This window comes from Carassius carassius, chromosome 47, assembly GCF_963082965.1.
Source record: "Carassius carassius chromosome 47, fCarCar2.1, whole genome shotgun sequence".
Taxonomy (NCBI): domain Eukaryota; kingdom Metazoa; phylum Chordata; class Actinopteri; order Cypriniformes; family Cyprinidae; genus Carassius; species Carassius carassius.
Window position 1 is genome coordinate 310001 of NC_081801.1, and position 24315 is coordinate 334315.

General features: G+C 39.6%; 1 protein-coding gene across 5 annotated transcripts in view; it reads right to left on the reverse strand.

The window, feature by feature from the left end:
* Positions 1-1889: 1889 nt before the first annotated feature.
* The window catches only part of LOC132130030 (zinc finger protein 462-like), a 49999-nt gene continuing 27573 nt past the window's right edge, over positions 1890-24315 (reverse strand). For 4 of the 5 annotated variants that reach the window (XM_059541615.1, XM_059541612.1, XM_059541613.1 and 1 more), the window contains exons 4-13: positions 23901-24038; positions 21856-22205; positions 19815-19933; positions 10836-11027; positions 9874-10138; positions 8594-8730; positions 4737-4960; positions 4442-4664; positions 3514-3625; positions 1891-3419 (exon numbers count right to left, since the gene is read on the reverse strand). In XM_059541615.1, the coding sequence (XP_059397598.1) occupies positions 3230-3419; positions 3514-3625; positions 4442-4664; positions 4737-4960; positions 8594-8730; positions 9874-10138; positions 10836-11027; positions 19815-19933; positions 21856-22205; positions 23901-24038 (1950 nt within the window). In that variant the 3' untranslated portion in view covers positions 1891-3229. Of the gene's footprint in view, positions 3420-3513; positions 3626-4441; positions 4665-4736; positions 4961-8593; positions 8731-9873; positions 10139-10835; positions 11028-19814; positions 19934-21855; positions 22206-23900; positions 24039-24315 lie in introns of all 5 variants that reach the window. The other variant, XM_059541616.1, reaches the window with a different exon arrangement.

Sequence of the window (24315 nt, forward strand, 5' to 3'; positions counted from 1 at the left end):
AATAACTAAATGACAAAGTAAACATTTGTCTCCTTTGTTTTATTACATTTCTACTTTCAGGACTTGTGTTGTCATATTTACGCAGAAATATAAAACATTCTGAAGGGTTCACAAACTTTCAAGCGTCACGTTATGTATGCACACATAGCTTCAAATGCATAAATGTACAGGTGAAATGTAAAAAAAAGTTGTTTTTTCCTCAAGAACTGGAATTATTGGAATTATATATTTACATTTTGATTTTAAATTGAATGGTTCTATGGTTTTCTTGTCATATGACACACAGACTTTGATTAGATGATCATTTCCCCAAATAATAGTATTTAACAAACCTGCTTCACTATTATAAATGTATAAAATTATTATTATTATTTTTCAAATAAGGATTTCAGGAATGTGACACCATCTTAATATTCCTGATAACAAAGCAATGTTTTCAATTCAGAAAAATGTTAAATATTTATGTGAATTCGACCCCTGAACAGAAAACCACGGAAGCACACACGCTTAGGTTATCTGATAACTTTATTACCAAGTTAAAAAAAGACAATGAATTACAATATTTACAGAATACAGAGAAATCAAAGGAATAAAACTGTAAACAACCATCACAAGCCACCGTCAGAAATCATCAGGAGTTTCACAGAAGAAAGGCCAAACGCAGGAGATCTAGTCAAGCTCTTCAACAGGAGGAGAGAATTAAAGGGCAACAATAGAAACTAAAGCGCATCTATGTACAGATATCCAGTGTGTTACGATACGGACGCCGTCGACTCTTCAAGACGCATTTCTGATGCATCTCTGCTCGCTTCTTCAGAAAGGTTGCCCTACTCCTTATGAAGGACATGGAGGGGTACAAAAGAGCTTTTTATTGTGTTTTTATTCTTAACCAGACAATTTACAACAGCTTTGAACAGTGGAGAGCTAAAAAAAACAAAAGAAACATCTTCTATTGATTTGTATTTTTCTGTCTTTCTATTCTCTTTTTTTTTTAAGTTAAATATCAGAACAACACTTAAAGGAACACCCCTTTCTGAAAGAGAAACCACAGTTTCAAACACTCAAGCTTCGAGTTTATACATGGCTGCAAATGGCATGCAGGTTTCCCAGAATGCATCTGGGTCGGCCCTCAGCAACGTCCAGTCATTGCTCGGGAAAGACAATCATATCTCAGGAAAACTTTGGGATGCTACACAGAGGTTTGTTTTCTGTTTTCGTGTGTTAATTAAAATTATGTTTTTTAATTGAGAGCTTCTGCTCAATGGATCCAGAAGGGAGGCGTAAAACATCCACGTCTATAAGGCTTTGGGGTTTTCGAGCAGCAGCTTCCATCACGTACAATCTCAGTCTTACGCTACGATGGCGTTTCTCCAGAAACACGGCGGTCAAACGAGCGTCCACAAACGACAGAAGCCTCGGAGTCTCGTTCTGCTGAAACATTTCCCGTTTAAAGGAACAGTAAGAGTTCAAGAACCAGAATCACTGCTATTTTCGCTCATCTTGCAGCTTTAGTAAATCATATTTAGAGTAAAAAACTTTTTTAGAATTGAATATCTATGTTCCAGTGCAAAATATTTTTTTCATTTTTAAGAACTCTGGGAAACGTCGTAGCTGCGTGCACTCAAAAAATATTAAGGGCTAAATGTAATATTTAAGCATTTGAATTATATATACATTTAGCACAGTTTTAATCTAAACTAATAAATTTAATGTGATGCATATTTGTCAGTCATACGTCATGAAACGGGCCAGATTTCTGTAATTATAATAATAAACAAATAAGTTAATAATAATGAATACTCAACCACGTTTATATATTCTTATATATTTATTAAAAAAAAAATTCTCTCCTACATTTTAAACGGAATATTGCTTGTTCAACCACTAGTCATATTTAACCACGTTCATGTTTTAACATTGTAAATTTAATATTTATTCTGATTTATGCTGTTTCTAAAGGCTTTGAATGTACGTGTTTTGAAAATATGATTATTTAAATGAAATAGTTATTAATAAACAATGCGGCATTTCTGTTTCATATATACATATGATATTTTTTTCATATTCATTTAGTTTAACCTGACTAAAACTAAAAATATATAGCATATATAGACAAACAACTAATAAAAATGACAAAACAGAAAATCAAAATGTTAAAATTAAATTTAAAATGAAAAAGAAACATACAAAATATATATATATTAATGAACTATAAATTATGCTAAAATAGCTGTGATGCAGAATTCTGGTCACTGATGTATGAGAGACAAACATGCATCACATTAAGTTTATTACTTAATGTTAAAACTGCAATTCAAAAACATCAATCTTAAATTTAGGCCTAAATATTATGGTGAGTGTGTTCTGAACCCAGAATATTCCTTTAAACAGACTGTCAGAATCGTCCAATCAGCAGCAGATCTACCTGAGACCGGCAGAAACACGTGATTGCGATCCATCGATGTCCAACACGTCTCTGGACCAACAGACGCCCATCGTTATTAAAGTGAAGCGGAAGTGCAAGACGATCCGTAAGTGGCCGAAATCTTCAAAAGTAGCAATTTGCTACTAGTTTTTGGGGCAAGTGTTGATACTCTAAAATCATGTCTAAAAGAATCAAACGATCTAGATAAATAAGATGACAACTATTCCTCAAGGAATTCAGCTACAGGAAGATTAACACAAGGCTAAAATGTAAAAAACAGAAACCGTCAGGCGATGTTCCGAGCGACTCCGAGTCCCCTCTGCCGGCCGAGAAGCTTCCGGATGGATCGTCTCTCGTTTGAAACGGACGTGAATCACGACACGCCGTCTTCAAGACTATCAGCGTGTACGACGGAAGACATTCGATTCTCACATATCCTTATTTTTTAATACATGAATGTAACGAAAAGTGCAGAGGAAGTTAAAATCTCTGAACGGAGGGACTCGAGATTCGAGCGGAATATCGACTCACGGTTTCATTCACTATTGGTTACCAATATATCAACATCTGTCCTGAGGGACCAAGTCACACTTTGTAAAATTCAGTATAAGATTCAGCAACTGAACAAACGTGACACATCAACATCTAGCGATACTCCAAACCGGGATCATCACATTCCACAAATCTAGCTTTTTAAACCAAAAACTCAAGAAGCAGCCGATGTTGTTCTGCAACAAAACAAACGATGAACAGACAGACGAAACAACGGAACGCATTACATTCTCTACAGCTTTCGTTTTGCTCCTAAGGGTCGTTTTTGGTCTCCAGCGTCTTTTCGTCTTCCTCGGTCTGAATCGGACACTTGGATTGGTCAGACTGATCCACAGTGTTACTGGATAGGTCCAGCCCTCTGTCAATCACAGCCGCTGGACCAATCAGAGGAAGCGCTGATGAGGAAACAGGACTGCTGTCTTTCTTGTTGCCGTTAACAGTCCTGAAATCATGAAACATGCCTCAGATTGAACTCATACACTACTATGGTCAGATTGTGTAAGGGTTAAGTTATTCTCAGTGATCTGGAGACTCACATGCCGTGTCGAAGGACGTGTCGCTCCCATTCGGAGCGGAGTGTAAAGGTGCGGCCGCAGAACTCACACGGATAGCGTCTGACGCCGCTGCCACTGGGAGACTCCACAACACCTGCATCACCAGGAAATACAACAAAACAGCTTTGACTTTCTGAAAGTTCAACAAGCAAATGTGCAAAAGATTGATAAAAAAACCTGCATTATTCAATGCTTTGATCCACATTATTCCCATTATTATACTGAAAAATATAGATTTATAGATAAATGGATAAGAAACAGTTTAAGACATTGTTTGCTCATGCACTGGTCAGTTTTGAGATTTTGGTGTATTTTGCTTCAATGACGTCTTCTTTCAGACTAGTGAAAAGAAAACTTCCAAAATACACATTTAAGTGTTTATTTGTCTGTAGATTTCAATTCCAATCAATATGTTTAAAGAGTTTTTCTCCCTCTTAGATACTCCAAACTTAGCTATCTATATTCTAAAGGATTTTACTGAGCCGTTTGTTCATATTTCATTCACACTGATTTACACTACATTAGTGACAAAAAGAGAAATCTAAAATCCCCTTTGGAATAACCTTTAATATATCAAGAAAAACAGGTTTATCCAATGTTCAGATTTATTTTCTGGAAATTATGCAAAACTGGATTTGCATTTCAGAAAACTTAATGTACTCTGACTGATCAATTGGTGAATGCATTGTGATATCACCTGTGGGGTCTTGCTTTAATATAAAAGAAGTCATAATACAACAACTACAAAAAAAGGTAATTTAACCTACTGAAATTAAAAGTGGTGAAGAGCCATTCCTGCTATTTTTATAAAAATGTTATGTAGAAGGCTAATAATAAAGGCTTGAGTTTTGCGTCTGTTGTTGATCTTCTCTGCAGATGCACAGAATCTGATGAACATGAAGATTGTTACCTGTCACCTCCGTCTGACCGCTCGTCTCCTCCTGTCTGTACTCCAGAAGCTTCTCTTCCTCATCTTCCTCCTCCATCAGCTCTTCCTCCAACTCCTCCTCTACAGTCTGGTCTTCTCCTCTCTCCTCCTCCTCCTCGCTGCTGCTCGTGTCCGTCATCTTGTCCTTCATCAGCTCCAGCTGGTCCAGGTTCACCCGCCCCACAAGCTCAAAGTTTCGGATCACCTGCAGATGACGGGTTAGACTGAGTAACAGCTCATTAACTGAAATCATGATGAGCCCGGGCTGAGGACAGACCTTGTGCTCCTGCTGCAGGTGCATCTCCAGCTCGTTCAGGAGTCTGCTGTCGTAGTAGCAGAGCTGACACTGGTAGGGCTTCAGCTCCTCGTGTTTCTGGATGTGCTGCTCGAGGTTCTGCTCGCTGGCGCAGGTGAAGGTGCATTTATGACAGCGGAACACCAGACCCTCCAGATGACGGGACAGTTTCGAGCGAGACACCTCCAGCGGGACCACACGCTCCTCTGAGAACCATACAGACAACACAATCACACTCTGATGCATGTCACGTTAATGCGCTTTTGAAGTGAAGTGTGGCCTTAAATGTCCAACTGACCTTTACATATTTATGCATATTTAACAAAATATTGCTAATTTGTATATTTGGAGAAAAAAAACTGTTTAAGGTGAGACCCTACAGGAAACACCATTGTTTTTTCAAGAACTGGTCCATTTGGAGATATCTCTACTTTGAGATAGAGCATTGTCTTCTTTCAGACTACTGGAAAGAAAACATCCAAAATACAAATTTATGTCTTTGTTTTTGGCACTTTATCTATCTGCATCTGTAAATTTCAATTACAATTTTAATTTAATTTTTCCAATTACATTTTACAATTTTATTCCCGTCTATAATCTGAAGGTTTTTACTGAGGGGTTTGTTCATATATCATTCACACTGATTTTTACAACATTTTATCCTTAAAAACATGACGAAAATGCATATTTTTAAACGCCTTGAGTTTTTTTTTTTCTACTTCAGAAGCATTTACGTAAACCACACTTTACAGTATTATTTCTATCTATATTCTGAAGTTTCTTACTGAGGGGTTTGTTCATATATCATTCACACTGATTTTTACAACATTTTATCCTTAAAAACATGACGAAAATGCATATTTTTAAACGCCTTGAGTTTTTTTTTTTCTACTTCAGAAGCATTTACGTAAACCACACTTTACAGTTTTATTTCTATCTATATTCTATGGATTTTTACTGAGGGGTTTGTTCATATATCATTCACACTGATTTTTACAACATTTTATTCTTAAAAACATGACGAAAATGCATATTTTTAAACGCACTGAGGTTTTTTTTCTACTTCAGAAGCCTTTACGTAAACCACGCTTTACAGTTTTATTTCTATCTATATTCTATGGATTTTTACTGAGGGGTTTGTTCATATATCATTCACACTGATTTTTACAACATTTTATTCTTAAAAACATGACGAAAATGCATATTTTTAAACGCACTGAGGTTTTTTTTCTACTTCAGAAGCCTTTACGTAAACCACGCTTTACAGTTTTATTTCTATCTATATTCTATGGATTTTTACTGAGGGGTTTGTTCATATATCATTCACACTGATTTTTACAACATTTTATTCTTAAAAACATGACGAAAATGCATATTTTTAAACGCACTGAGGTTTTTTTTCTACTTCAGAAGCCTTTACGTAAACCACGCTTTACAGTTTTATTTCTATCTATATTCTATGGATTTGTACTGAGGGGTTTGTTCATATATCATTCACACTGATTTTTACAACATGTTATTCTTAAAAACATGACGAAAATGCATATTTTTAAACGCACTGAGGTTTTTTTCTACTTCAGAAGCCTTTACGTAAACCACGCTTTACAGTTTTATTTCTATCTATATTCTGAAGTTTTTAACCTAGGGGTTTGTTCATATATTATTCACACTGATTTTTAGAACATTTTATTCTTAAAAACATGGCAAAAATGGATATTTTTAATGGCCCTGAGTTTGTTTTTCCACTTCAGCAGCACTTAAATACACCAAACATTACAGATTTCTATCTATATTCTGAAGTTTTTAACCTAGGGGTTTATTCATATATCATTCACACTGATTTTTACAACATTTTATTCTTACAAACATGAAGAAAATGCATATTTTTAAACACCCTGAGGTTTTTTTTTTCTACTTCAGAAGCCTTTACGTAAACCACGCTTTACAGTTTTATTTCTATCTATATTTTGAAGTTTTTTACTGAGGGGTTTGTTCATATATTATTCACACTGATTTTTACAACATTTTATTCTTAAAAACGATGAAAATGCATATTTTTAATGGCCCTGAGTTTGTTTTTTCTACTTCAGAAGCATTTACGTAAAACACACTTTACAGTATTATTTCTATCTATATTCTGAAGTTTCTTACTGAGGGGTTTGTTCATATATCATTCACACTGATTTTTACAGTATTTTATTCTTAAAAACATGACGAAAATGCATATTTTTAAACGCCCTGAGTTTTTTTTTTCTACTTCAGAAGCATTTACGTAAACCACACTTTACAGTTTTATTTCTATCTATATTCTATGGATTTTTACTGAGGGGTTTGTTCATATATCATTCACACTGATTTTTACAACATTTTATTCTTAAAAACGATGAAAATGCATATTTTTAATGGCCCTGAGTTTGTTTTTTCTACTTCAGAAGCATTTACGTAAAACACACTTTACAGTATTATTTCTATCTATATTCTGAAGTTTCTTACTGAGGGGTTTGTTCATATATCATTCACACTGATTTTTACAGTATTTTATTCTTAAAAACATGACGAAAATGCATATTTTTAAACGCCCTGAGTTTTTTTTTTCTACTTCAGAAGCCTTTACGTAAACCACACTTTACAGTTTTATTTCTATCTATATTCTATGGATTTTTACTGAGGGGTTTGTTCATATATCATTCACACTGATTTTTACAACATTTTATTCTTAAAAACATGACGAAAATGCATATTTTTAAACGCACTGAGGTTTTTTTCTACTTCAGAAGCCTTTACGTAAACCACGCTTTACAGTTTTATTTCTATCTATATTCTGAAGTTTTTTAATGAGGGGTTTGTTCATATATTATTCACACTGATTTTTACAACATTTTATTCTTAAAAACACGGCGAAAATTGATATTTTTAATGGCCCTGAGTTTGTTTTTCCACTTCAGCAGCACTTAAATACACCAAACATTACAGATTTCTATCTATATTCTGAAGTTTTTAACCTAGGGGTTTATTCATATATCATTCACACTGATTTTTACAACATTTTATTCTTAAAAACATGAAGAAAATGCATATTTTTAAACGCCCTGAGGTTTTTTTTTCTACTTCAGAAGCCTTTACGTAAACCACGATTTACAGTTTTAATTCTATCTATATTCTGAAGTTTTTTACTGAGGGGTTTGTTCATATATTATTCACACTGATTTTTACAACATTTTATTCTTAAAAACATGATGAAAATGCATATTTTTAATGGCCCTGAGTTTGTTTTTCCACTTCAGCAGCACTTATATACACCAAACATTACAGATTTCTATCTATATTCTGAAGTTTTTAACCTAGGGGTTTATTCATATATCATTCACACTGATTTTTACAACATTTTATTCTTAAAAACATGACGAAAATGCTTATTTTTAAACGCCCTGACTTTTTTTTCTCCACTTCAGAAGCATTTACGTAAACCACGCTTTACAGTTTTATTTCTATCTATATTCTATGGATTTTTATTGAGGGATTTGTTCATACATCATTCACGCTGATTTATAGGCGAAAATGCATATTTTTCATGGCCTTGAGTTTGTTTCTCCACTTCAGCAGCACTTAAATACACCGAACTTTACAGACTTATTTCTATCTATAATCTGAAGTTTTTTACTGAGATGTTTGTTCATATATCATTCACACTGATTTTTACAACATTTTATTCCTCATAACACGGAAAAAAAAATTCTCGCCATTATCAGACCAATTATCATTAATGAGTTATGGAGTATAGCCTCCAACTGACCGAACATCTTCTGAAGTCTAAACGTCAGTTTTTCTCAGTAACTGACCTCTGTGCAGGACGATGTGGTCGATCATGCTGCTCTTGTGTTTGGTGTGGTACAGACAGAAAGGACAGCGCAGATCTTTGGGTGTCTCCTCCGAGCCGCTGGTGTGACCGGCCTCCACATGCAGCGTGAACGTGGACCTGACCAACACACAACAAACACATTATTCACTCGCATGATAACTACTCTGACATGTAAGCCTAGAAGATTCAGCTACATGGATATAACTATATTATATAGATTTTCTTTTGCTGAGGCTGATAACTGATATAATTTCTAATATAACAAATCTTTTTTGTTTTGCTGGTTAAGAGTCCAATCTAGAACTACCAAACTCTAGACTAATGTTTCCGAAACTGGGGTTCATGGGTTGGTGAAAAGCTAATATTTAATTAAATTATAAAATTTAAAAAATGTAAATAATTTAAAAAATATCAAAAAGTGCAGATGAAAGCTAACAATTATTTTAAAAAAAGTTAAATTAAAATGAATGTCAAAATAAAAATAAAAGTTAAGATAAATTATAGAAAATGTAAAATTCAATAGATTTTCTAATTTAATCAAAATGAGTTGATTAAAAGCGAATAATCAAATCATAACGTAAATAAATATTTTAGCAGAATAAAACACAATTAAAATGATTTAAAAACAAAAAAATATTTTATAATGTTCTTTTTTCAAAATGAGCTGATGAAAATCTAATCAAATAATAATTTTTTTATTTTATTTTATAGTGTTAAATACATAATACATAATAAAAAAAACATGATGAAACTGAAGAAATATTTGATTAGTTTTCCTGTGTCATGTGACTATTAAACAACATCAGAGAACCGTGAAAATGTGAATGTGTTGTTAAATTAATATTATCTTAACACGTAAACATCTCAGTTCAAAGGGGTTTGCCTGATGAAAAACCTTGGCAACCATTGATCTAGACCTCTAGAATTTGACATTCTGTATTTAAAACATGATAAGTTGCAGCAGAAAGTGTATGACTCCTTAGTATTTATTAAACCGGTCGCTGGAGGTAAATACACCTTGATATGACTCTTTTAACAGCCCAAACAGACGGGTCAACAGTAGTGCACCAGAGCTCACACCGATAGGGTCATAGGTTCAACTCCCAGGAACAGCATGAACTAATCACATGTATAGCTTTAATGCAATGCAAGTTGCTCTGATTAAAAGTGTCTGCCAAATGCCTGAATGTAAATAAATAAAGATGATCCTGGCTGATATAGTCTGGTAAGTGATTCTCCGGAGGCTCACACTCTTCTTACTTGTAGCAGGTGAAGAAAGAGCAGTCCTTGCACTTGAAGAGCTTCTTTCCTCCGTGCCGGTCTCTGTAATGTCTGCGCAGACTCTGCATGTAGCCGGAGCTGAACTCGCAGAACTCACAGGTGAGGATGGAGTCGGGCCGGGCCTGAGGAACGGGACTCTCGAGCGGCGGAGGACTGGAGGAAACATCGGCCTGGACGCGAGACGCCAGCTGGAAGTGACTCAACTGCTGCTGAACATCTGCTGGCTCCAGATACCCCACAGACTCTGAGACGACACGGAGACAGAGACATCAGCGACGCTACAGCATCTGGACACCGCTTTCACCTGCTGTTCACATCTGTCTCGGCTCATACCGGCACATGTGCATGTGAAAAATAAAATTAAAAAAAAAAGCCTTTTTGGCTACAGTTAGAGTTATGTTTATTAATGTGCATCGTCCCTGTTAACAAATAAACTAAACTAAAGTTTTTTTCTTTTAAAGCTGATTCTAACCAACATATTTATACATTTCATCATATATATTTTTATATAAATACAGAAAATCAACATTAATATTCTTGTGGAAACCATGATGCACTTTATCTTTCAGGGTTCCCAGGTGAATAGAAAGTTCAAAAGAAGAGCGTTTATTTGAAATAGAACTCATCTTTAACATTAGAAATGTCCTGACTTTGACTTTTGATCAATATAATTTCTTTGTTAAATAAAAACACTAATTAATAATAATAACAAAAAACCTTACTGTCTTTAAATGTTCATCCTCATTCCTATATAGGGAATATTTTTCTAAATACATGTATAATTGTTCCCAATTATTTTCTAAATGTTTAATGCAAAACGTCAAACACTAAAGAACTAGTCTGTTTTCACTGTGTTTTCCACTACATGAAGAATAATTTCACATGCATGTCATTTTTTTAGCATCAGGAAGTTTCTGCATTGACCAGTGTTGGGGTCTCACCGGTGCATTGTGGGTCGAGGGCCGTGTTCTGTTGGTCGTGTTCAGCGTTGGGTCGTGTGGAGCGCAGCGCGGCTCCAGCTTTGAGTTTGGGCAGCGTGAGCGTCTCTCCGTGCTCCTGCAGCGAGTGCTCCTTCAGCTGGATGATGGTCATGGTGGAGAACGGACACGAGGTGCACTTATACGTGTGTTCACCTGCAACACACACACAAACCAGCTCTGTGCAGACATTAAAACAGCATTCTGGGATGTTTTACAGTTTTCCTCAATCGATTTGTTTTTTTTTTGTTTCTTAAATACACATTAATATCTCTGACAAGAAATGTTTGTGAAGCCCTTTCGCTCACAGACGCAGCGTGTCCTTCTGAATGATGTCACTCTCTCATGTTCCTTTCATCAGCCCTCGCCCTTCTCTTACGTCTCATCTCAGAGAGAGAGAGAGAGAGAGAGAGAGAGACAGAGAGACAGAGAGAGAGAGAGAGAGAGAGAGAGAGAGACAGAGAGAGAGAGAGAGAGAGAGAGACAGAGAGAGAGAGACAGAGAGAGAGAGAGAGAGAGAGAGACAGAGAGAGAGAGAGAGACAGAGAGAGAGAGAGAGAGACAGAGAGAGAGAGAGAGAGAGAGAGAGAGAGAGAGAGAGAGAGAGAGAGAGAGAGAGAGAGAGAGAGAGAGAGAGTGCATCTGAGAGAAGCCATGATCTGCATGAGCTCTTAGATTTTCTTCTTTGTTCGCTATTTTGAGAAAAGAAATAGACCGAAAATCTACAAAATCTAGAAGAATACCACATACAGACGTGAAATATGTTGAAAAGAACTCTGAAAATATAGTATTTTCATTTTTAAACACAAATAATCAACGCAGAGGATCAGAAGATCAGACTTCTAGCAACAGGCCTGCTGGAAAATTGGAGGGAAAGTTTAAAACAGGAAAAGAACCACCTATCCTCAGAGGGAGAAGCAGTGAGTACAACTAAAATTGCACTGGAAACCTTTTTTTTGGCTCTTTGCTTATTTTTTTCAAATATAAGGGCATAAAATTGATCTTTTTATATTTTTATAAGCTAAAAATGCTAAAAAGCTAAAGCTATGGCTAGCCCACACTCTGACATTCCTCAATGTATCAATTTAACTGAGGCAGAGAGAATCAGCCAATCAGAGCAGCAGCTGCAATCAGCCCACTGCCATATGCAAATGAGCTCCCCCCTCACCAGCATACAGTACCCCTCTGAGGTGAAATCCGACACCGCTAGGAAAACCTACAAGCAGAAACTTCTGACAAACAATCCAGAGACTCTGTTTGCAGATCTGTTCAAAACTGGAGAAGTCTGCAACCTCATTTTCTTCTCTGATCACCCCAGCGCCTGGCATAAAGCCATCATCAACCATTACCCCTCTGTAAAGAAAGAAGGCATCTGTAATGGCTGGAAAGTCAAAATCAGAGAACCGCATGACCCTGACAGCACAGTGATGACCGTGAACATCTACAAAAATGGTACAGTCATGATACAGGGGGACCTGAAAACATTCCAGGCGGACTACAGAACAATAGGTGAAATCGTGAAACATGAGAAAGCTGTACTATCTGAAAGCTGGTCATCTGAGCAGAATCCACCGATCAGCACCTCAGACCCACTCCTGCAGAAGCTGAGCACATCTCGCCCTCCCTGCTCAGAGCTATCCCTCTCCTACAGGAGCACTTCACCAAGCTAGAGATGGAGATGGTGCAGCTCAGAGAAACTGTGCTGAAACAGCAGCATTCGGACACATGTGCAGCTCACAATGAACTCCAGCAGAACACCGAGCTCTTAACTCAGAGACTGTCAGCCCTCACACAGCAGACGAGGAAGCTTCAGACAGAGAAGGACAGCTATCAGTGTGAGCTGACCGCCCTGAGACTCCAGCTAGAGGACAGAGAGCAGTCCACAGCAGAGATGAGGCAGCAGCTGAGAGAGATCCAGGAGGAGAGAGAGCAGCAGCGCAGCGAGATCCAGGCCCTGAGAGAGCAGCTGAGAGAGCTCCTCCTGGCCAGAGAAGAGCCAGAGCAGACCCACAGAGCTCAAACACTGCCCTCCAGCCCAGAGTCGCCGAACACAGGGAGTCAACACCCAGCCCACAGCGCAGAGAGACCCGACCCAGCCCGCTCGCAGCCGTCACAGCGCCCCCTGCCAGACTCCTCAACACAGCAGCCCTCGTCTCACAGCAGCCCAGCACCAGCCAGCACAGAGGAACCCGAAATAGCTCTACTCATCGATTCAAACGGCAAATTCATCGATGTAAAGAAACTGTTCCCCCAGCACAGAGCTGTTAAACTCTGGTGTCCCACCACTGACAAAGCCCTGGAGCTCCTGACAGAGTCCCAGCTAGGCCGGCCCAGCCACATCATCATCCACACGGGCACCAACGACCTGCGGAGCCAGCAGGACCGAGTGTCGAACTCCCTCAGAGCCGTCGTGGATAAAGCTAGAGAAACCTTCCCCAACTCCAAAATCATCCTGTCCACTTTACTTCAGAGGAAAGATTTCCACCCCAACACAATTAATAACATAAACTCCAGAATCTCTAGACATTGTGCCCTCCTGCCCAACGTCCACTTGGCCCACCATCCAGACCTGGACACTGAATGTCTATACGACCACGTCCACCTTTATAAGAACCTGGTACATATCCTCGCAAAGAGACTCAAAGATGTCACTCTATACAGGACCAACCAGACCAGCCCCAGGTGGAGCAGAACCAGCCCTAACCCAGCCAATCCATCGAGACACACTCCAGCAAACTACATCCCAGTCCACAGCTCATCTAGAGCCCCGACCGGACCTCCACCCAGAGGTCCACCGCCCGGAGCTCCAGCACCCAGACAGGACCCCTACAGACAGAGACCGCTCTACAACAGCCCCACAGCTCCAGCAGCTGAAGCCCGTCCACAGCAGAGCCCGGCCCAGCCAGGCAGACTGAGCTACGCCCAAGCTGTCAGCGGAGGAGCAGACCACCCTAACGCTGAACTCCACAACATCCAACACATGCTGAGTATCATCTGCTCTCACCTACTAACACACAGTGGACAGTGGTAAACAAAAAAACTATTATTCTGTGGTATTAATGTACATTTAATATGGAATTGTTGATGTTTTGAGTTTCTACCACAACCTTAATCACATCTTTCATTCTTCTAATTTTAATCTGTAGTAATTTTGCATCATTTCTTTTTTCTCAAAATAGCAAACAAACCATACACATTAATTTAAAAGTTTACGATGAAATCACTTAGTTTTTCTACGTGGAATATTCAAAGTCTAAACTCCTCAGTCTTTGGCCTAAAAAGTAGACATTCTGATTTTATGAAAGAACTACAAGACCTAGATGTGATCATCTTACAGGAAACCTGGTGCAGAGGAGATGCGTTCACTAGCTGTCCCTCAGGATACAGAGAGATAATATTACCATCCATCAAACTCTCATCAGTCACACAAGGGAGAGACTCGGGAGGGATGATAATATGGATTAAATCTGAACTGCCCATAGAACTAATAAAAAAAGAACAACATCACTTGTGGCTAAAAATACAAAAAGGAATGATATCAGCATCTAAGCCTGTTTTCCTTTGTGCAGTTTACATTCCACCCCTCGAGTCTCCGTATTTCCAAGAGGAAACTTTCCAGAACATAGAGAGAGAAATCAGCCATTTCCAGGCCCAGGGAAATGTGCTGCTTATGGGCGATCTAAACGCCAGAACAGGAGCAGAATTAGATTTCATTGAATCGCACGGTAGCAGATTCATCACAGGCAATAACCACTTATTCCCTTCTCACCCCAGCAGACAAAACTGTGATGAAACCGTGAACGCTCACGGACGGCAGCTGCTGCAGCTCTGCCGAGGACTGGCTCTGTACATCGTCAACGGGAGACTGCGAGGGGACTCGCTCGGCCGATACACCTACAGCTCAGCTCTGGGGAACAGCACTGTAGACTATACCATCACAGACCTCCAGCTTTCCTCTCTGAGAGCATTCACAGTCAAACCCCTCAAACCTTTCTCAGACCACAGCCAAATCACCCTTTATATAAAGCAATCTGAAACATCACCCCAACCAATTAGGACCCCATATCAAATGAGCAAAATAATGTCTTTCAAATGGACAGAAACCAGTGCCAGTAATTACAGCACTGCCGTCGAATCTTCAGAAATACAATCCCTCATACATTCATTCCAAATACAGGAATACCCCAAAAACCAATTTGGCATCAATCAGGAAGTACAAGACCTAAACAACATATTCTACAAAACAGCACAAAAAAGTAATTTGGCAATTGTTAAACCAAAGAAAAAATATTTAGATACTGACAAATGGTTTGATTTGGACTGTAAGGCTCTGAGAAAAAACCTCAGAAACTTATCAAATCAAAAACACAGACAACCAGATAATCCGGACCTCCGCCTTCTTTACTGTGAGGCACTAAAACAGTATAAAGCCACACTCCGGCGGAAAAAAGCACAGTTTCTGCAAAGCCAGTTTGAAGAAATTGAAAAATCTATAAACTCACACAAATTTTGGGATAAATGGAAATTGCTATACAAACCAAATCAAGAAGTTCTGGCAATCCAAGATGGGGAGAAGTGGAAAAACCACTTCCAGGAATTATACACCCCAACTGAAATTCAAAATTCTAATCAAAATGAAATAATTAATAAACTAGACAATTTGGAAAGATCAATTAAAACAAACCAAAACCCTTTAGATTTCCCCATAACAATGAAAGAATTGGAAGAAAAATTAGGAGTCCTTGAGTCCAAGAAAGCCTGTGGTGTAGACCGCATCCTGAACGAGATGCTGAAACACACAGAGCAAAGCTTCAGACTGGCCATGCTCAAACTGTTCAATGATGTTCTGTGTGTAGGGTTCTTCCCTGAGATCTGGAACAAGGGCCTCATCAGCCCCATCCACAAGAGCGGAGACAAACTAGACCCCAACAACTACCGAGGCATCTGTGTGAACAGTAACCTGGGGAAGGTTCTCTGCAGCATCTTAAACGCCAGACTTTTACACTTCCTTATGAAGCACAATGCCTTGAGTAAATCCCAAATTGGCTTTCTTCCAAAATGTCGCACATCCGATCACATTTTTACATTACAAACACTAATTGACAAATATGTACATCAAAACAAAGAACAAATTTTTGCTTGTTTCGTTGATTTCAAGAAAGCATTTGATTCAATCTGGCACGAAGGATTATACCTAAAGCTTATCGACAGTGGAGTAGGGGGGAAATTCTATGATTTGATCAAATCGATGTACACAGCCAGCCAATGCGCTGTCAAAATTGGAAACCAAAGAACCAAATTTTTCCCCCAGGGGCGCGGAGTGAGACAGGGATGCAGTTTAAGCCCCACCCTCTTCAACATTTACATCAACCAATTGGCCAATATGTTAGAACATGCTCCCTTTCAAGGTCTCACTCTCCACGACACAGAGATCAAGTGTCTACTCTACGCAGATGACCTGGTCCTCCTGTCGCCCACTAAACAAGGGCTTCAGGACGGCCTGGATCTGCTGGAGGATTACTGTCAGTCCTGGGCCCTGACCGTCAACCTCCAGAAGACTAGAGTCATGATGTTCCAGAAACGCTCCAGATCTCAGGGACCAACACACACATTCACACTCTCACACAGAACCATTGAGAGCACAAAAGCATACACCTACCTCGGCCTGAAAATAACTCCAACTGGTAACTTTACTTTGGCTGTGAATGAACTCAAAGAGAAAGCTCAGAGGGCTTTCTATGCCATAAAACAATCAATCAAAATTGACATCCCAATCCAAATTTGGCTCAAACTTTTCAAATCAATAATTGAACCAATTGTTTTATATGGCAGTGAAGTGTGGGGTCCTTCTATAAAATTAGATTTTTTAAATTGGGAAAAACATCCGATTGAAACTCTACAATTAGATTTCTGTAAAAGAATACTCAAAGTCCAAAGAAAAACACCAAACAACGGATGCAGGGCAGAATTGGGCCAATACCCTCTCCTCCTAAACATCCAAAAAAGAGCCATCAAATTCTGGAAACACCTGAAAACAAGCGATCCCAACACGTACCATTATAAAGCCCTGAAACACCAAGAGCTGAGCGTAACGAGGAGTCCCCTGTGCCAGCTGGTGCTGAGACTGACTGAGCTCTCTCCTGCAGAGATCAGCTCGCCTCAGCACACACACACACTCACACACATTCGGCCTGCACAAATTATCAACACAGAACAACACAAGTACATCACCCATTGGACAAACACCATTCAAAAGCAACACAAACTGGAATGTTATTCGGCACTAAATCGAGAGTACACTGTTGCGAGCTACCTGAGCACAGTGAATGATGTGAAGCTCAGGAAAACCCTGACGATGTACAGACTCAGCGAGCACAGCCTGGCCATCGAGACGGGCCGGCGCAGACAGACCTGGCTCTCCCGGGAGGACAGACTCTGCTCGCACTGCATTCTGGGAGTGCCGGAGACCGAGCTGCACTTCCTCACAGAATGCCCCAAATACCAACACATCAGAGACCAATATTACCCCAAAATGAATAAGATATTTCCCCAATTTAACACCTGTAATCCAACCCAAAAACTTAGATTCATCCTTGGCGAAGAAGCCAAATGCTCCAATTTAGCAGCAAGATTTGTAGCATCTCTCCACATCCTGAGGGACGAGCAGAGCAGCAAACACCCAATGAACACACACACACTCACAGCCTAACACACCCAATCACACACACACACTCACTCACAGCCTAACACACCCAATCACACACACACACACACACACACACACACACACACACACTCACAGCCTAACACACCCAATCACACACACACACACTCACTCACAGCCTAACACACCCAATCACACACACACACACACACACACACACACACACACACACACACACACACACACACACACACACACACACACACACACTCACAGCCTAACACACCCAATCACACACACACACACACACACACACACACACACACACACACACACACACACACACACACAGCCTAACACACCCAATCACACACACACACACTCACTCACAGCCTAACACACCCAATCACACACACACACACTCACAGCCTAACACACCCAATCACACACACACACACTCACAGCCTAACACACCCAATCACACACACACACACTCACAGCCTAACACACCCAATCACACACACACACTCACTCACAGCCTAACACACCCAATCACACACACACACACACACACACACACACACAGCCTAACACACCCAATCACACACACACACACACAAACACACAGCCTAACACACCCAATCACACACACACACTCACTCACAGCCTAACACACCCAATCACACACACACACACACACACACACACACACACACACACACACACACACACACACACACACACACACACACACACACACTCACAGCCTAACACACCCAATCACACACACACACACACACACACACACTCACAGCCTAACACACCCAATCACACACACACACACTCACTCACAGCCCAACACACCCAATCACACACACACACACACACACACACACACACACTCACAGCCTAACACACCCAATCACACACACACACACACACACACACTCACAGCCTAACACACCCAATCACACACACACACACACACACTCACAGCCTAACACACCCAATCACACACACACACACACACACACACACTCACAGCCTAACACACCCAATCACACACACACACACACACACTCACAGCCTAACACACCCAATCACACACACACACACTCACTCACAGCCCAACACACCCAATCACACACACACACACACACACACACACACTCACAGCCCAACACACCCAATCACACACACACACACACACACACACACACACACACACACTCACAGCCTAACACACCCAATCACACACACACACACACACACACACACACACACACACACACTCACAGCCTAACACACCCAATCACACACACACACACACACACACACACTCACAGCCTAACACACCCAATCACACACACACACACACACACACACACACTCACAGCCTAACACACCCAATCACACACACACACACACACTCACTCACAGCCCAACACACCCAATCACACACACACACACACACACACACACACACACACTCACAGCCTAACACACCCAATCACACACACACACACACACACACACACACACACACACACACACTCACAGCCTAACACCCCATCAGACCTACACACATGTATATAATGTTAAATTCCAAGTTCAGTGTTAGTTTATTTTAGCTTTTGTGTTTTATGTACATGATTTCGGCATTATAATCCTTCTTATTTTATTTATTAATCTTATAATATTATGTTTTATTTTATTTTATTTAACTATTATTATAATGTTTGGTGTAGTTAATGTTCAAAATCAATTTCTATGTTGTTTTTTGATGCTTTGGCAATACAAAATGTATTTTTTTGTCATGCCAATAAAGCTTTCTGAATTGAATTGAATTGAGAGAGAGAGACAGAGAGAGAGAGAGAGAGAGACAGAGAGAGACAGAGAGAGAGACAGAGAGAGAGAGAGAGAGAGAGAGAGAGGGGGCTGATGGGTAACGGAGAGCAGAAGGACGACGCTCGATTTCTGTCGCTCTGCCCTTCAGTGACTTTCACAGTCCAGTGAAAGAAACACGATCAGATGAGTGTGTGAGAGATTCCTGCAGCACAACACACACACGCTTACACACACACACACACCCACAAATATGCTAACACACACTCACACACGTATGCTCACACACTCTCCAGCAGTGAAAGCGTCACTCATCTCGTCCTGTCAGTAATATTCTGTGAGTTTCTCAAGCTAGAAATCCAGACTGAGGCCCATTTAATATGGAGATTCAAGTGTTAGTATGTGTGTGTGTGTGTGTGTGTGTAGCGTCTCACCTGCGTGTGCTTTGTGCAGGTGGCTCTTGAGGCGGCTCAGGTAGGAGGATTTAAAGGGACAGAGCTTACAGCGGAAGGGCTTCTGATGTCCGTGGTGTGACTGGACGTGACGGTCCAGACTAGAGACAAAACACAGCGGTCAGACACACACACACACACACACACACACACGGAGGACAAACAAGCATCTGATTAAAACCAAAAGTGTCACATCCTCCTCAACGAGTGACGTTCAGCTCACTTCTGTTTGACAGTGGTTACTTATTATTTATATATATACTATTATAATGTTTATTAATATTTTGAATTAGCATTTTTTTTTGTTTTCATATTACATTTTGTTTACATTTTAGTAATTTTGTTTATCTATATAGAATTCTTTTTATTTCAGTTTAAGCAATTTTAGCACTTTAACTTCAACTTATTTAATAGGCGATACACATTTTTCATTTAAGTATGTTTATATATATCTTTATTTGGAATTTGATCAAATAAAATCCCTATTTTACTCTTTCTTTTTACTTATGCAAAAACAAAACGTTCAATTACATACAACAAAGAATGCAAAGAATATCCTAACAGTAAAGAAAATCACTTTAACGATAACAGCACTGTAGTGCACACGTTCTAATCTCGAGCTCTGGAGTTCATGTGGGCGATACATGTTGATTTCCCAGTCTCTATCACGGACAGGAAGAAAGAGCGAATCTGCAGAGACGCGTCTAATGATAACCCTAAAGATCTGTAAAGAAACAGCTCTTGGCAGAGGATTCCTGCTTTAGTGCTGAGACTCTGACAAAACAGCCGTCTCCGACAGGGATCTGGGGAATCAGGGTTTTTTATCCGCGGTTCCTGTGTGGCACATGAATGCGGCAGCTTTCTGGGTCACAGAACATCCAGTGAAGGCGGATTTACTCCAGGGAACCAACCAAAGGTCCTGCGCTTCAGATGAGACTAACAGCTCTGTCAAAATATCTGCCATTCTCACAGGAAGTGAACGAGGAGACGTGACACTCCAACACGTGCACAATCTACAGCTCACATACGTTCTCCCTCAGGATTCTCTGTAGGTATTCATCTATCTGCTCCTCTCTTTATTTGATGTAAGAGACAAAGAATCCACAAAGAATGTTTATTATTTTAGAGCTTTAAGCCGAGACACTGCAAGACAAAAACATGCATCGGTCAAATTTGACATTTTGGGGGTTTTGCCTTTTAATAACATCTAGAGGAAATGTAAGTGTTTATTGCATTGCACTTTATCTATTTGCACAAGAAGATTTGAATTCCAATTTGTATCTTTAAATGTTTTTTTCTTCTGCACTTTAATAACAACAACACTAAAACTAACAGCTTTATTCCTATTTTTTTACTGAGGGATTTGTTCATATATCATTATGATTTAAAACACATTTTAACCCGAAAACGAGCTTTTATTTTTAACTTTTCCTCCATTTCAGCTTACATACACCAACACTTACAGTTTTATTGTTGTCTAGCCGTCCGAAGGTTTTTAATGAGGGGTTTTTTCATTTATCATTCACACTGATTTTTTATTCCTAAAAAACATGGTGAAAATGCACATTTCTTAAAGGCCCCGAGTTTGTTTCTCCACTTCAGAAGCACTTTCGTACACCAAACTTTACAGTTGTATTCCTAATACTATTCTGAAGAGTTTTACTGAGGGGTTTGTTCATACGTCATTAGCCTGTTTTTTAACACTTTATCTATTCAAGTCTCTAGTTTTTAGGGCAATTTCTCAAAATGTGTTTCTTTCTAATGGAACCGTACAAAACACAAATACAGTAAAGATACAGAAGTATCAGAACAATGATACTAGGCTGTTAAACAGCTTTCCCCTACAGAATGCTTAATCTGCACTTAAGAAATGCTTAAAAAAATCTATTTTAGTTTATTTTTTGGTATTCTTATTAGCCATTTTATACTTTTGCACTGAATTACTGCCACGTGGGCTTGTGAAACGTAATCCCTGATTTAAGTGAAGCATGGCAGTAATCTGAAGGATGTGAGTCTCACTCACTTGTGTCTGAACGGCGAGGCGAACTGACAGTACTGGCAGCTGTATTTGTGGTTTCTGTTGACGAGAGCTCCAGCGGAGTGGCTCCTCTCGTGAGAGCGCAGGCCCTGCATGGACATGAACATGCGGCTGCACATGCTGCACGGATGCCCAGGAACCCCTCGCTCCTTCTCCAGCGGCCCAACCATCATCTCCGTTTCCACGGCCACCGGCTCCTCCGTCTCCATGGTGACGTCAGGCAGTGATGCACCAGTAGTCTCCAATGGATCGGTGTCCATGGCAACCACATCCTCCTCGTCACCGTCGGTGATTCCGTCTATGGGAACAGCAACAGGCATCTCTGCTGCTTCCTGCTGTCAGAGGAGACTGATATTACTTATAAAGGAAAGGATATATATATATATTACAGCCAATCAGAGACACAAACACAACCAGTGAAACAGATTTGGACATTTTCCGAAAGAATCGAGAGTTTGTCTGTGATAACAGAGATTTGACCTTTAAAAATCTTATCAGCCCATTCTTGAATCATTACATTAGACAAATAAATCATACGCAGTATGCAGCACAGTATTCCAATATTCTATTCAGTAGTCCAAGGTTTCCCAAACTGTAATTCAAAATTATTAATTAAAAAAATCATAAACATTCTATTTATACAAAATCTCTGTAAATCATTCTGCATCCATATTAACATTAATGTTTTTGTTTCATTGCACAAATGATACCTGTTTTTGGTAATTGGATGCATTTTTTCCTCTTTATGGAAAAAGAAATAAATCAAACTGAACACTTAATGAAGACATGAATATTAACCAATGTGTATGCAAATAGGTTTTTACATTTTAGATAAATTATTGTAGTAATAAAGGACTTTGGGTGATGAAAAACTTTGGGAATCCCTGCCCATGTGTCTCTGAGTGCTGCCCCCTAGTGTCCATTGTGATCTGTCCTGTCTGCTGATCCTCACTGGGCTTCTGTTCAAATCCTCAGGCCTGGGCCTCCCTGCCAGCACTGGCACTATCAGAGGAATACTAACACTAAGGCGCTTACACGCCTCTCTACACGCCACACCGTCAAGATGATGGTACTAGCTTTCTCTTCAGAGAGATGGAAGGGCAGCATGGAGACTGCTGTGATGAACAAACTGGACTCTCCGTGTTTAAATGCAGCTCTGTGCAGAAGCAGATCACCTTAAACACTACTGTCAATCATCATGAAAACCATCCCACTGTACAATCTGTACATTATGCCCAGAGATTTCACAAACTCTGTACTTCTAAAAATCTATTTGTCACACTGCAGGACTACTTTAAATCAACTACTCAAGATAAAAGTTGATTAAATGTGAATCTAAGCAATGCACTTTCTCTTCTACATTAATATAAATGTTATCCTAATATCTTTTGAAGTCCATAGACACATTTTTTGTCAACTACCCTCCATCACAGATGCACTCCAAATTTAGTCCACATTCTAAGGTAGCATTACATTTAGAAAAACCTTTAGAAATAAGAAGAAAATCTTTCATTCTCTGTATGCAAAACATGTAGCCTAACACAAGGCCACTAGATTTAATTACATGACCAACTTTGACATGCTCAAGGCTTTCTTCATGAATGCCCACAAGGAAATAACATGCTTGACTTTAAGTAAATGTCACAACACTGCACTCGTCCATTTACCTTGTTTCTTCTGCAACACTCAAGGATTTGCTCTACTTGTCCATTTCATTGAATGTGCAGCTGAATTATAGTGGTTTAACAATCCAAACAAGTGAACAAGGAGGAAAGAAAAACGGGTCCAAACGGCCTGTGAATGCAGTTGCTATTAGAATAGCGCAAAAGAAGAGAGGCCACCTCAGGAAAAAAAAATTGTCTGAATATAGATAATGTGCACAAATCTGAAAAGATGCCTAAAACTGAAAATGTTAATAGATGAGAAAACAAATGCAACTGTATGAATTTGATCAAAGGCGAAGACTTATCAAGCAATCACGCTTTTTAAAAGCCCTTGATGAAGCATTAAGTAACTTTGGATGTTCGTACCTTCACGTGTCCCTCCCTGGCCTCCCCGTACTGCACATGCTTTCTCAGGTGATTGCAGATGGCCCTGAGGGTGGAGTGGACCTCAACGCAGAAATTGCACCTGTAGCCAATGGGACTCTTATCGGATGTGCCGTCCACCTATAGCAAGAGACAATGACAACAGAAGATCAACTAGATCTAGTTTTGTTGTTTCGCTCGCTAATAGAATCAATTATGCTGAAGCTTATGTCACTAGGGATTGCTTGCATATGGTGTTTAAACCCAAACGAAAATTTACACAAACATCTTCCGCTGTTATTCTACTTCCTATATTTTTAAAGCAATCAGATCATTGCTAGAGAATAGCACATAAAACACAGTTTTGGAAGTTAGTTAAGGTTACCAGCCCAAACTTCAAATCATTTTGACAATCAAA